Here is a 12,068-nt window from a genome sequence, read left to right on the forward strand (position 1 = left end):
CTCGGGCTGGACTGAGACACATAGGCCCCCTCTGTAGGTAAGTAATATTTTGGTGTCTCTTTAAATGAATATTCTTTTATTTTTTTACTTATTTTTTAAAAAAGATTTATTTATTTGAGAGGGAGAGAGAGAGAGGATGAGCAGGAAGGGCAGAAGGAGAGGGTGAGAGAATCTTCAACAGATGCCGAGCTGAGCAGAGGGCCTGATGTGAGGCTCGATCCAACGACCCTGAGATCATGACCTGAGCCAAAACCAAGAGTTGGATGCTTAACCCACTGAGCCATCCAGGCACCCCTAAATGAATATTCTTTTAAAAAACCTTTTTTGAGGGCGCCTGGGTGGCTCAGTTGGTTAAGTGACTGCCTTCGGCTCAGGTCATGATCCTGGAGTCCCTGGATCGAGTCCCGCATCGGGCTCCCTGCTTGGCAGGGAGTCTGCTTCTCCCTCTGACCCTCCCCCCTCTCATGTGCTCTCTCTCTCTCAAATAAATAAATAAAATATTTAAAAAAAAAAAAAAAACCTTTTTTGAGATATAATTCACATACCATACATTTCATCCATTTAAAGTGTGCAATTTGACTGTTTTTAGTATCTTCACTGAGTGGTGCAACCATCACCACAATTGAAGGTATGAATGTTTTTGTCACTCATAAAGAAATCCTGTACTCACTGAGTCACTCCCCATTTCATTTGGTGTCCTGTCTAAGAAACCTTGCCTAACCCAAGGTCATGAATATACTCTCACCTTGTCTTCTGAGAGTTTTATAGTTTTTGCTCTTATATTTATTAGATCTTTCATCCATGTTGAGTTAACTTTTACATATGGTGTGAGGTATGGGTTCACTTCATTCTTTTACATGTGGATGTCCAGTTGATCCATCATTAAATAAATATTCCTCAAATATTTGTTCAACATCCATTTAGAGCGGATTTTTATGGAGGGAGGGTAAGTGTGGGCCTTTCGGTGACAGCATCCCACCTCTCTTGTCCTAAGCAGTTCAGTTCTGCCCAGACTTGCAGCCTTTCTTCAGCAAAACAAAAGCCCACGGTTCAGCAGACCCAGCCTCTTCTGAAGCCAGGTTGATCACAAGAAGTGACTACATGATTATAAGCTCACTCCAAATGATCTACCAAAGTGTGATTTCCAGTCTCATATTGAGGTTTGGTAAGACTCAGTTTTCTTCTCCGGCTTTCTTTCTCTTCTCTCATTTTCCGGTGTTGTGGTACCTCAGCAGCTGAGCTGGTTGGTCCACCCTTGAATCTGACCCTGACCAAATGATTCCTGGAAGCAACAGGAAGCATGATTTCAACATCCTCCAGGGTGATAGAAGGGTGTTTCTGGCAAAGGGAGCACCTGTGCCCAAGAGAGCAAGTCGCTGCAGCTTTGGAGAGAGGGTCAGGGACAACCTGGGTGGTGTCTGTAGCTGGAGAGACAAGGAGATGGACAAGGAGCCTCCTTCAGGGTTGTGTACGTGGTAGGGAAAGGGAGGCTGGCAAAGGAACGGAATGGAATGACTTTCCCTCTCCAAGGGTCTAGCTGGGTCTAGATCGGGTCTGGATTGGGTGATCATCTTATTAGAGGGGCTCTTTGGGCTCTGGATGCCACACTCTGCCCCTCCATTTTCACGCCCGTAATAGCAAGCTAATACTTGACATGTATCAGCTTTGGAGCCCAGGGAAATTCCTGTCTCCCTCCTTCCGTCGGCTGCACTCCTTTCTATCCCTCCAGGGGCCAGACTTGTTCCCCTCTCTGAGCCTTTGCACTAGCTGCCACCTACACCTGGAATGTTCTTCCCTGGTGCTTGGCCTGGCTGGCACCTACTCATCCTCGAGGGTTCAGTTAAATGTCTCTACCTCTCAGAAGCCTCTGACCCCCTGCGCTCACTCTGGGCCTCCTGGCCTCCAGACCCCTTCTCTGTCCCTCCCCCTCTCTGTTTTGTCTCCTAGGGGACTGGCTTCCAGCAGAGATCAGCCACTGGGGGCCCTGGCAGGAGACTGGGAGGCCATGGGAAAAGCCAGGGTATGTTTCCCCCTCCCCTCTGTCCCAGGTAGCTTCCTAGGTAGCAGCTTCGTGTCTGCAGTTCCAGCTTCCATACAGTGACCCCAGGCTCTGGTTTGGGGGGCACCCCTTCTTCCTTTGGAGACAACTTCCTGCCAAGATCCGCTTGCGTCACTCTCCCCTGTCTGGCCCTCAGCATCTTCTTCACCTGTGGAAACCATTCTCTGCATTCAATTGTCTTGTAAATAGTTGAAGTGGTCTTTCTTTTCCTGGTTAGACCCTAACCGGTATCTCTCCCAAGCTAAATTGTACCCCCCGAATTCTTGTTGAATTCAAGGGACACAGAGACTTTCTCCTTGAGCTGCCCCGCAGGTGGAAAGACCGAGGGGTCCTTCTTCCCAGTTCTTTCTGGTTCTGATGGGGCTCTGATGGTCCCCCCATCAGCAGGAGTCTGAGCAGCACCTGTGGGCCTGTTATTTTGAGCTGGCCTTGGTAGGTGAGTTACCCTGGCTGGTGGGACGTAGGGGGGTGTTCCTCGTTGGGCTCCCCTGTTTCATGGCAGTCTGGGAAGGTCAGCTCTCTCTGTACGGATTTACCTGGAGCCAACAAGTTGGGGTCAGACAGGTGGCCCTGTAGCAGGGCAAGCTGTTCCTGCCCCAGGCTGACATCGGGCAGGTGACTACCGGAGCGTCTCGTCCATCTTAATCCAGGTACAGAGCTTGTCCTGGGGTTAAGGTTGCATTCCCTCAGGGATTGCCTGCCTGGGGTAGATTCCTGTTGTCCCATGTCCCACAAGTATGTAGCTGGGGAGAAGCCACCTCATGAGCTGTTATGAATCACCCACATTAAGTATGTCACATAATTTATTTAGGGCTTAGTACTCTTGGCTGTTGCTGGGTTGTCCTCAGGATTCCTAGAATGTGCTGGCCCTTTGCTAAACTCTTCGTAGGTGTCCTCTCATTTCATCCTCATGCTCACGCTGTGATGCAGAGGTGGCCGTCACCCCCATCTTGCAGATGATGAACTTGAGGTTCTAGAGGGGAGGCCACCTGCCCAGTCATAGAGCGTGTAAGAAGCTGAGCTGGAAGTTGCTTCCACCCCGAATTAGTCTGGGGTGGGAGTGGGCAGGGGTCTCTAAAAAAGCCATGGACTTTACCATCTTGTTTGGAATCACAGATCTCCCCCGACACCCACCATTTTATGGAATTCACGAGGCCTCTAGAGGTTATGGGATTAGCTCCCCGACCTCCTCAAATCCAGGCTCTTCCTGTTGTCCCTTTCTAGATGCTTAAGCCCCCAGAGCCTGGGAGAGATGGGGTAAGGGTTGGAGCACTGGCTCCCCGCTGGGAGGTGGGCAAGGGGGGAGGTCTCAGGCAACAAGAACGTGGGGCAGGGCAGGCAGAGAAGTCGGGCAGTAGCGGGCTCCCCGCTGGCCTTCCTTCTGGGTCACAGCACGGAGGTGGGGTGTAAGCAGGAGGCAAGAGCTGACATCCCAGAGGTGGGGAAGCTCCAAGGTGGTGGCTTCAGCCTGGGAGGGTCAGCAGGTGACCTGGTGAGACCTCAGAAGGCTACATAGAGAGAGAGGGTGGAGAGATGGTAGGGGAAAGGATGTGCCTGGACACCAAGTGATGCAGATGGCCTCACCTTTCCATTCAGAGAAACTTCCAGTGAGACATTTAAATGTGTGGTGGAGAGCAGAGACGCAGCACTGGGAGAGACCAGCTCATGGTCTGTGGCAGTTGGAACTGGCTCCTGATTGAAGTCGGAGGTCCTGGTTTGCTCCCGTTTCTCCCTCCAGGTCTACCGAGTCATCTGAAGATCTTTGGGTCCCACGGTTTCCCATCTGTGAAGTGGGAATGGTGGATGACAGGGTTTGCAGGGTCCCTCTACTCTGATCCTCGCTGATGTTCACTTATAACAGGAGTCTGACCTCACCCTGCGGGCTGCCGTGTGGGTGACCTAGTGGGGCTTGTTCTCCAGACCTGGGAGGTTGAGGTTGGGAGGGAGAGCCCCTGAGCTCCGGGCTGAGCTCTGATCTTCCTGCAGGGATTTACCCGAAGTCCAGGACACCACAGATCCCAGTCCCCTGTGCTGTGCCTGAAGAAGCAGGTCGTGATGGACACGAGGTGAGTCTGGGTGTGGAGTGGGGACCATGGGTGCCATCCTAACTGCTGAAACAGATAGACAGACTCTGGCTGCAGGCTTCCCTCACTTCGGTCTCAGGGGTGTGTGGCCAACAGTGGGTCCCGTGGCTGCTCTAGGGAGCTCAAGTGCAAGTCCTAGCCCGGCCACTGACCACTTGGTGACCTTGGGCAAGTCTCCTCCCTTCTCTGAGCCTCCTGTCCCTGTGTGTAAAATGGGGATGCTGGACTAAATCATGTCCTAGGCCCTAACTGTAAGTCTCATAATCTGAAGATCTTGAACTCCTTGATTATCCTTTCTGTGCGTCTACTTTCTCACTTGTGAATGGGGACATGTGTGTGAAAGAGCCTAGAAAAGGATGCCAACCCTCTATTCCATATGCACGGTGTGTGCATCTTGCTTGGTCTCCCACCATGTCTCTGAAGTAGGCTGGACCAGGCCAGTGGCCCATCCTACAGATGGGAAAACTCACTAGGGCTCCATGGAGCTCTCTGGGTGAATGGGAGAGCTGAGGACTGGCAGGCCCCCGGGGAACTCTGGCCCCTGGGACTTGCAGGGAGCTGGGAGAAAGGAGGAGGCCAGATCCTTAGAGCAAAACCTTTCCAGGACACTGGAACCGTGCCTGCTGGAGGGAGCTGTTGGAGTGTCGGGGATGAGCATCCCCCTTGGGAACCCGAAGGGGAATCAAGGCACCCTTGGGAGCATGTGGCCAGAGGAGCTCATCGCGCTGGGGCCTGGGGAATCTGCCTGGCACGTGGTCCTGAAGAAGATCCAGGAGCTCTCTGATTCAGTACGGAGGGAGAGGGAGGGAGGGTGGGGGTGGAAGGGAGTAGGGAGCAGAGAGGGTGAGTCTCAGTCCCTACTTTGGTGGACAAGAAGTAAGACTTTCTGTTTCATGGTTCTATAGCTCCGTTTACTAGGTCTTATTCCAAGGCTCAGTTCTGCTGGGGGTCATGGAATAGTTTCTCTGACCCCTTCTCATACCTCCCATCACCCCGTGGAATTGTAATTGCCCGGTGCCAGGCTGTGTAGCGGAGGGTTGGAGCCGTCTTGTCCCCGCTTTGATCTACAAAGATCATTGTTGCCCTTACGTCTCCCTGTTTAAAGAGTTAGAAGATCTGGGGTCAGATCCTGTCTTTGCCCCGTACTCGCTGCATGACCTTGAGCCAGTGACTTCCTATTTCTGAGCCCTTGTTGTCCCATCTATAAAATGGCACTAGCACAGTACCGACCGCACAAGGTCATTGTGAAGACTAAGTGAGGCACCCACCACCCAGCCTCCCCTCCCTCTTTCCCGGCCCTGGCAGGACCACCGAGAGCCCTTCGTGGTCGCCAGCCGCCATCAGGCCTTCTGCCGCGCCCTGCCGCGGGTCTCACCCTTCTACGCCGTGAAGTGCAGCAACAGCACCTGGATGCTGCGCGTCCTGGCCACTCTGGGCACCGGCTTCGACTGTGCCAGCCAGGTGAGCCTGTGCCCGCTGCCGGGGGCCTCTTCGCGGGCCTGACACTTCCTGGGGGCAGGAGGCCAGCCTCCGGGGATCTTGGAGTGGGGCCCACGGCACCTAGGACAGTGGCCGAGACAGGAAATACTCACTTGATTTTGAAGGAAGAAATGAATGAACTATGGGGGGTCGACCTGCCGCTGGGCCGCGTGACTGGGGCAGGCAACGGGAGCCAGTGAGTGGAAGGGCACAGGCTTTGAGCCACAGGCCCCGTTCCTGTCCCGGCACAGGCATTTCACACACACTGCAGGTTCTTCCTCTTTAAAATGGGGCCAACTCTGCTTTCCTGAGAGTCATCTAGAAGCCTAAGTGGCGCAGACGTGCCCAGCGCAGTGCGAGGTGCAGAGGAGGGATTCAGCCAAGGGCAGCCCTTTGTGCTCATGCCCCAGTTTCTGGCCCCGGAGGGCTGGGGTGGGGAGCAAGCCCCTGGTGCAGTACCCCCCATGCCAGGTGGAGCTGGAGCAGGGGCTGCGCCTGGGCATCGCCCCCTCGCGCATCATCGATGCCAACCCCTGCAAGCCTGTCTCCCACATCCAGTACGCTGCCCGCCACGGGGTGCGGCTCCTGACCTTCGACAGTGAGGAGGAGCTGAGCAAGGTGGCCCAGCACCACCCCAAGGCCAGGTGAGACCAGCAGGGTGGGAGCAGGCAGGTGCAAACAGATGGGCCGAGGGACAGCAAGCCTGGGGCCTCTGCCAGTGGAGTTGGGTCTCTGCAACTGGATGAAGGTGGTCGCATGGGGTGACCTGGGAGAGGTTCAAGGAGCAGAGTACAAGCATTTGGGTCAGTGGGCCCAGTGACTTCCCTGGTGCACATCGGTGCCGAAGAAATACTGCTTATATCTGCATAGACACTGGGCGGAGCCTGGCATTAGGAGGTCTAGGGTCCCGCGACCTCACGGAAAAAGCACTCACACTGGAGTCAGGTAGACCAGGGTTCATGTTTCAGATTCATGAGCACATGCTGTGTGGTCTTGGGAAAGTTATTTAACATCGCTGATCCTGTAACCTGGAGGCCTACAGAAGGTGTATGTATAATTTTATCATTTTCCTGCTTTTTCTTGCCTGGGCAGAAGTCTCTAAGTGGTGAGTGTTTTCGTTCCTTTTGGACTCAGCAGCTGGAGGAACTAGGCAGGGACAGGTGGGAAGGTGGAGAAAGATTGGGGACAGGGGGGCGGGTGAAGCATCCAGGCCTCGGGGCTCACGTGTCTAAAAACCCCTGGCATCTTTCGCACCCTCTCCCAGGCTGGTCCTCCGGCTGTGGGCCCAGGACAGCGAGAGCACGTTCCCCCTGAGTGCCAAGTTCGGGGCCATCCTGGAGGTGTGTGAACATCTGCTCAAGCCAGCCAGGGCCCTGGGGTTGGCGGTGGTTAGAGCCAGGTGAGAGTGCTGGTTTTCCCTGCCCGAGAAGCACGGGTCCTGGTGTTCACTGCCAATCTCCAGTCTTTGCCCTCTGGTCAGCCGTGGCCCCTCTGGGCCTCAAGATACTCCATTTGTCCTCAGCAAAGAAGCTGGGTCTTATCTGGGACTAGGGCAGGGCAAGCAAGGCACCCACCTTGGGTGAAAAATGTAAGGGGATGCCAAAAAACTTAGTACTCTAGATAAGTAACATCTTAATACAGTATTTTAAATTAAAACTCAAGATTAATGCAAAAACCCATGATGAGGAAAATATCAAAATTTTAAATTAAGACAGGATTGGAATTCCTGACTTTTCCTTTTGTCCTGAAGTCCAATCACTGTTACCAATTTTGCTTTTATTTAAAATTTCTGTGTTTCATTCGTTGGGGATGTTTTTGCATCAATTTTGCTTCTTAAAAATATTGCATTAAATGCTATTTATCTTGATGGCTCAGTATTTTGGCACCCCCTTAAATTTTGCACCTGAGCCGAGGGCCTCCCCTGCCCCCCGCTACACGGCCCGGATTGGTTCCTCAGCCCGCCTACTTGCGGGAGTGTGGGGTGGGGGCTGGGATTTGGGGTTCTGATCACACGCCCTCTAAGGAGGGGAAGGGGAACCCTGCAACCGAGGCACTGGGAGGCGGCAGCCCAGAGAAGTGACTGCCGTACGACCGTGAGCACCCCAACTCAAGGCCGGTCACGGGCGATGTGTGCATCCCCGCGGACCCCCACACGTATATCCAGGGGTGCGTGTTTGTGCGGGTCGCCGTAGTCACGTGTGTCCCGGTGTGTGTATCCGTACTGGTCTCCACATTTTACCCGTGTTGGCGTTTCGGAATGTCCCCCTTCTTACTGACCCTTACGTTCCCGTGTGTGTTTCTCCACACGTCACGTGACCTGCGTCCAGCTTCCTCGTGGGCTCGAACTGCCAGACGGTGCGCGCCTTCACCCAGGCCCTGGCTGACTGCCGGCGCGTGTTCGAGATGGGCCTCCTGGACATCGGAGGGGGCTTCCCGGGAGAGGAGGGCTGCGAGCCTAAGAGGTCAGAGAGGAGGACCAGGGGGAGCCTGGGCTGGGTTCGGGGGACGGTGTGCACGCGCTTGCATGTAGGGGGAGCTCTTGTAACTGAGTCAGGTGCATGCATGTAGCTGGGATGTGTCTTTGTTGCGAGGTCTTTGTCTGACTCAGTGCACATGGCCTGTGGGCACATGCGAGCATGTGTGAACGTCTGGCTCCATGTCTGTCTTTAGACGTGTTACTTGATGTCCCTGAGCTGCAGTCAGGTAGAAGCTCCCTGTGCCCCCCATCCAGGGACCATCCCATCTTTGCTGACCATGTATTGGTTTCAGTGGCTGGGAATTCAGACATCTCAGGGTGCTACAGCCTGTACACCTGCTGTGTGTCCTTGAGCAAGTGACTTCCCCTCTCTGGGCCACAGTTTCTGTTTCCTCCCTAGTAAAGTGGGGATGATAACACCTCCCCACTGTGCTATTATGGAAACGAAGAGGGATGGTGCAGGTAAAGCCCCGACATAGGGACTGGTCATATCAGGGTCTGGGTCTGTCCCTGCAGATGGCGAGGGTGATCAATGCTGTCCTGGCCCAGGACTTCCCCGTGGGGAGCGGTGTGGAGATCATCGCGGAGCCCGGACGCTTCTTCGCGGGGTCTGTCTGCATGGCGGCTGTCAACCTCATTGCCAAGAAGGCTGTGCTGGAGTCTGGTGGGTGGGCCAGCACTGGGGGGAAGGGGGGGAGGGCACTGTGCAGACGTCGCCGGGCCCTGGGGAAGAGGATGGACGGAGGGTCTGGGCTCCTCCCCCGGTGCCTAGTTAGTGAGAGGCAAGCTGTGAATCGGGAATAAGAATGAACCTGTTAGTATCACTATTGTGTCGTTCTCAAGTACACTGGGAGGCAGAGAGAGCCAAGACAAAGTCCTTTACCCTTCCTGAGCCACCCATGAATTTAGATCACATTTATGGAGGCAAAGTCACAGAATACAGCTCATGAGGCCACAGACACCACTGTGCTCCCGACGTGCATTTGAAATTCTTCCAGAAAGTGCTTTCTAACAGGTGCAGATTCTTACAATGAAATATACACTGAGTCAATACAAATTCTTACAACAAATATAAGAAGGCCACATTGTCGTTGTTGTGGCCTAAAGGTTAAGGGTGACATCTGGAGGGTAACAGGAAACCTTTTGACAACTGAAGTTGACCATCATGGGAGAGTTATTAGATTGTTATTTTTGCAGCAGGAGTGGGGTGGGGTGGCTGTTCTTACACAGTGAACGAACCAGAAACTCGATTTCGTGATGAGATGGAGAGTACGAATAGATCTCACCACTCTGTTCTGTGGCTCTGTGATAACTGACATAAAAATATTTATAAATCCTGGTAATCTCCTCCCTTATCCTTGTCGTGCTGGCCCACACAGCTTTTAATCCCAAAGGTGCTCGTGTCAACTGATTTCATTTCCCCACAAAGTGTGTGGTTAAAGAATTTTGGGATACGCAGCACAGGATTTTAGCCATCCATTTAACGGAAGTCCAAGTTATAAGTATTTGGGGCTTATTATTTTTATTTCCACAATAATAAGAGCTGCTAATAATTAAGTATTCTGTGGGAAATACCTATTTTGTCTCATTTCTCTCAACAATCCTAGGGGGTAGTTTTGGGTCATTCCCATGTTACAGGTGGGAATACTGAGGCTCAGGGAGAGGAAGGAATTTGTCCACACAGCACGGTGAGTTAGGGGTGTAGCAGGGCCCCCCCATTTGCCTGGCTGAAACGCTGGTCACTCGCTGAGCTCTCGGCCTTGAGGATGTCATGGCGAAGTGGCTTAGGACACCCGGGGCCGGGGTCCCTGGAGACAGGATCGGTAATGGCAGCTGGGGGGAGGGGAGGAGATGGGGTGACTGACACCAGGGAGAAGACAGTGGGGAGAAGACCCAGAGGGGGGGAAAAACAATATTCAGAAAGATGTGAGTATCTAAGTGGTAGCTGGAATGCCTGTGTATAACCCTGAGTTTAGATTCAAGAAAGCAATATTCTGCAGACTAAGTGGTTGCGAAGAAACTGGCTTGGTAGTAGGACATGGGCACTGTCCCAAAGGGAGCAGTTTTTACTCACAGTTCCCTAGAAACAGGGGACCTGGCGTGCCTCGTGGGGCCCGGGGGGAAGCACGCAGGTGGGGCAGGGGCAGAAGGATCGAGCAAAAAGCCAGGGTGAGAGACTCCAGTGTGGTTTTCGAGGGCAGGAAGGGGTGAGGTAGGTAAGCTGGCTGGGCAGAGGGAACAGCGGGACCCCAGAGGACAGGCCCCAACCTGGTATGGGGTCAGGAAGACTCCTGGAGCAGAGAGCAGGAGTTCTCCGGCCCTGGGCCGCGGATTGGGGCCCCTCTGGAGGGTTCCACGCTTGGGCTTGGAGAGTCGGTGCTGAGACTGGCCACGCGCACCTCAGTGCTGCCCTCTCCCTGCTCCCAGGAGGCCACCGGAAGCTGGTGTACTACCTCAGTGAGGGCCATCTTCCTCAGGGAGGCTGTCCCCAGGATGCCCCTTGTGGTGAATGTAAGGGGGCCCCATGTGGCTCAGGTACTCCTAGTCTCTGAGGCCACTGCCTACAGCCCCCAGTCCCGAGAGGTGGGGATCGCCGTGGCAGGCGGGGAGGTGAAGGAGCTCCAACTGTCGATGGCTTTGAAGATCGCCACATCACATGCGTGTTCAGGGACGCGCACACGGGTGCCCTGTGTACCTGCATGTGCACTTCTGTGGGGGGGGGGGCCGGCTGACGTACAGGTAGGTGGGTGTACAGGTACGTGAGTCTGTAGGTGTGCGTGCGCATCTGTTCGGCTCTGTGTGTTTCCATGTGCATCTCTGCACGCACGCGTTGTGTTTCCAGAATCCTTGAATGCTGGCGGTGCGGGAGACTTAGGAAGGAGAGATTCTCAAACTTGGCTCCACATTAGATCACCTGGGGAGCTTTAAGAGTCCCTAATGCCCAGGTGATGCCCCAGACCGCTGAAATTGGAATCCCAAGTGGGTTGAAAACCTGGCCTCAGACCTTTGTAAAAACTCCCCAGGTGATCTTGATGGGCCGCCAAGTGTGAGGCAGGTATGTTGAGTGACAGTTGAATAAAATCCTCCCATTGTGTAGGGGAAAACCGAGCCCCCTTCTGCGCTTGTGAACGGGCAGGGCGGGGCTGCGTCACTAGACTGTAAACCCCATGAGGGCAGGGTTGAGCACATTGCCCGGCACATACGGACCGCTCGCTCCTTGGTCACCGTGGGTGGCTGTTAAGTGTCCGTGTGGGTGCCTTTCCTGCTGGGGCCCTGCGGGCGTGCCCGGCCGGCCCTGGTGAGTGGGCTGGGGGGACCCACTGGGGTTCTTCCTTCTCTGAGTCCCTGCTCTTTGCTCCCTGCAGGAGTTCGGCTCAGAGCCACCCCTCTTCCCCTGTACCCTCTACGGTCCCACATGTGATGCCTTTGACAAGCTCTTCCTAGGGGAGTTGCAGATGCCCGAGCTGGATGTGGGAGACTGGCTTGTCTTTCCCTCCATGGACGCTTACACCTCCACCATGAGCTCCACCTTCAATGGCTTCCTGCCCGCCTCCGTCTGCTAGGCCATGGAGCCCGGGCTCAGGTGTCCGCAGGGGGAGACAAGGGGCAGGGCATGGAGGGGATCGCAGCAGGATCTGAGTTTGGCAAGGAGAATGTGGCTAAGCTCTGCAGCCCCAGGCCCAAGAAATACCCTGCTCCCCCCACCGGCCCCAGCAAAGCCCAAAGTGTCTGACCGACCTTTGACACTGGCCTCTGCCTTTGGTGCTGACCCTGTCATAGCTGCTCCCTGGGTAAGTCCAAGGTAGCCCCCCTGGGTGGCTCTGCCAGCTCTGAGGTGTGCACACCTTTGAGGACAGAATCAGGCAGCCCTGTGGCCCCGGCTGACCCTCAGCCCCTTGGCCAGGCCCCCACTCTGCTGTGTTTGCCACTGCTCCCCAGTTTCCTTCTCAGATGTCCCCTCCCTACCAGC

At 54.6% G+C, this 12,068-nt stretch overlaps 1 protein-coding gene across 1 annotated transcript; it reads left to right on the forward strand.

Annotated features, from left to right (window-relative positions):
- The first annotated feature begins 4,844 nt into the window (after window positions 1–4,844).
- On the forward strand, window positions 4,845–11,661 carry LOC110575410 (antizyme inhibitor 2-like). Its single transcript, XM_021684415.1, is given in 9 exon segments — window positions 4,845–4,931; window positions 5,449–5,604; window positions 6,094–6,266; window positions 6,887–7,021; window positions 7,950–8,118; window positions 8,615–8,762; window positions 10,526–10,565; window positions 10,567–10,609; window positions 11,464–11,661. Coding segments are annotated over 9 exon segments (1,149 nt in total).
- The last annotated feature ends 407 nt before the right edge of the window (window positions 11,662–12,068 follow it).

The sequence above is a fragment of the Neomonachus schauinslandi genome, chromosome 4 (assembly GCF_002201575.2).
Source record: "Neomonachus schauinslandi chromosome 4, ASM220157v2, whole genome shotgun sequence".
Classification (NCBI taxonomy): domain Eukaryota; kingdom Metazoa; phylum Chordata; class Mammalia; order Carnivora; family Phocidae; genus Neomonachus; species Neomonachus schauinslandi.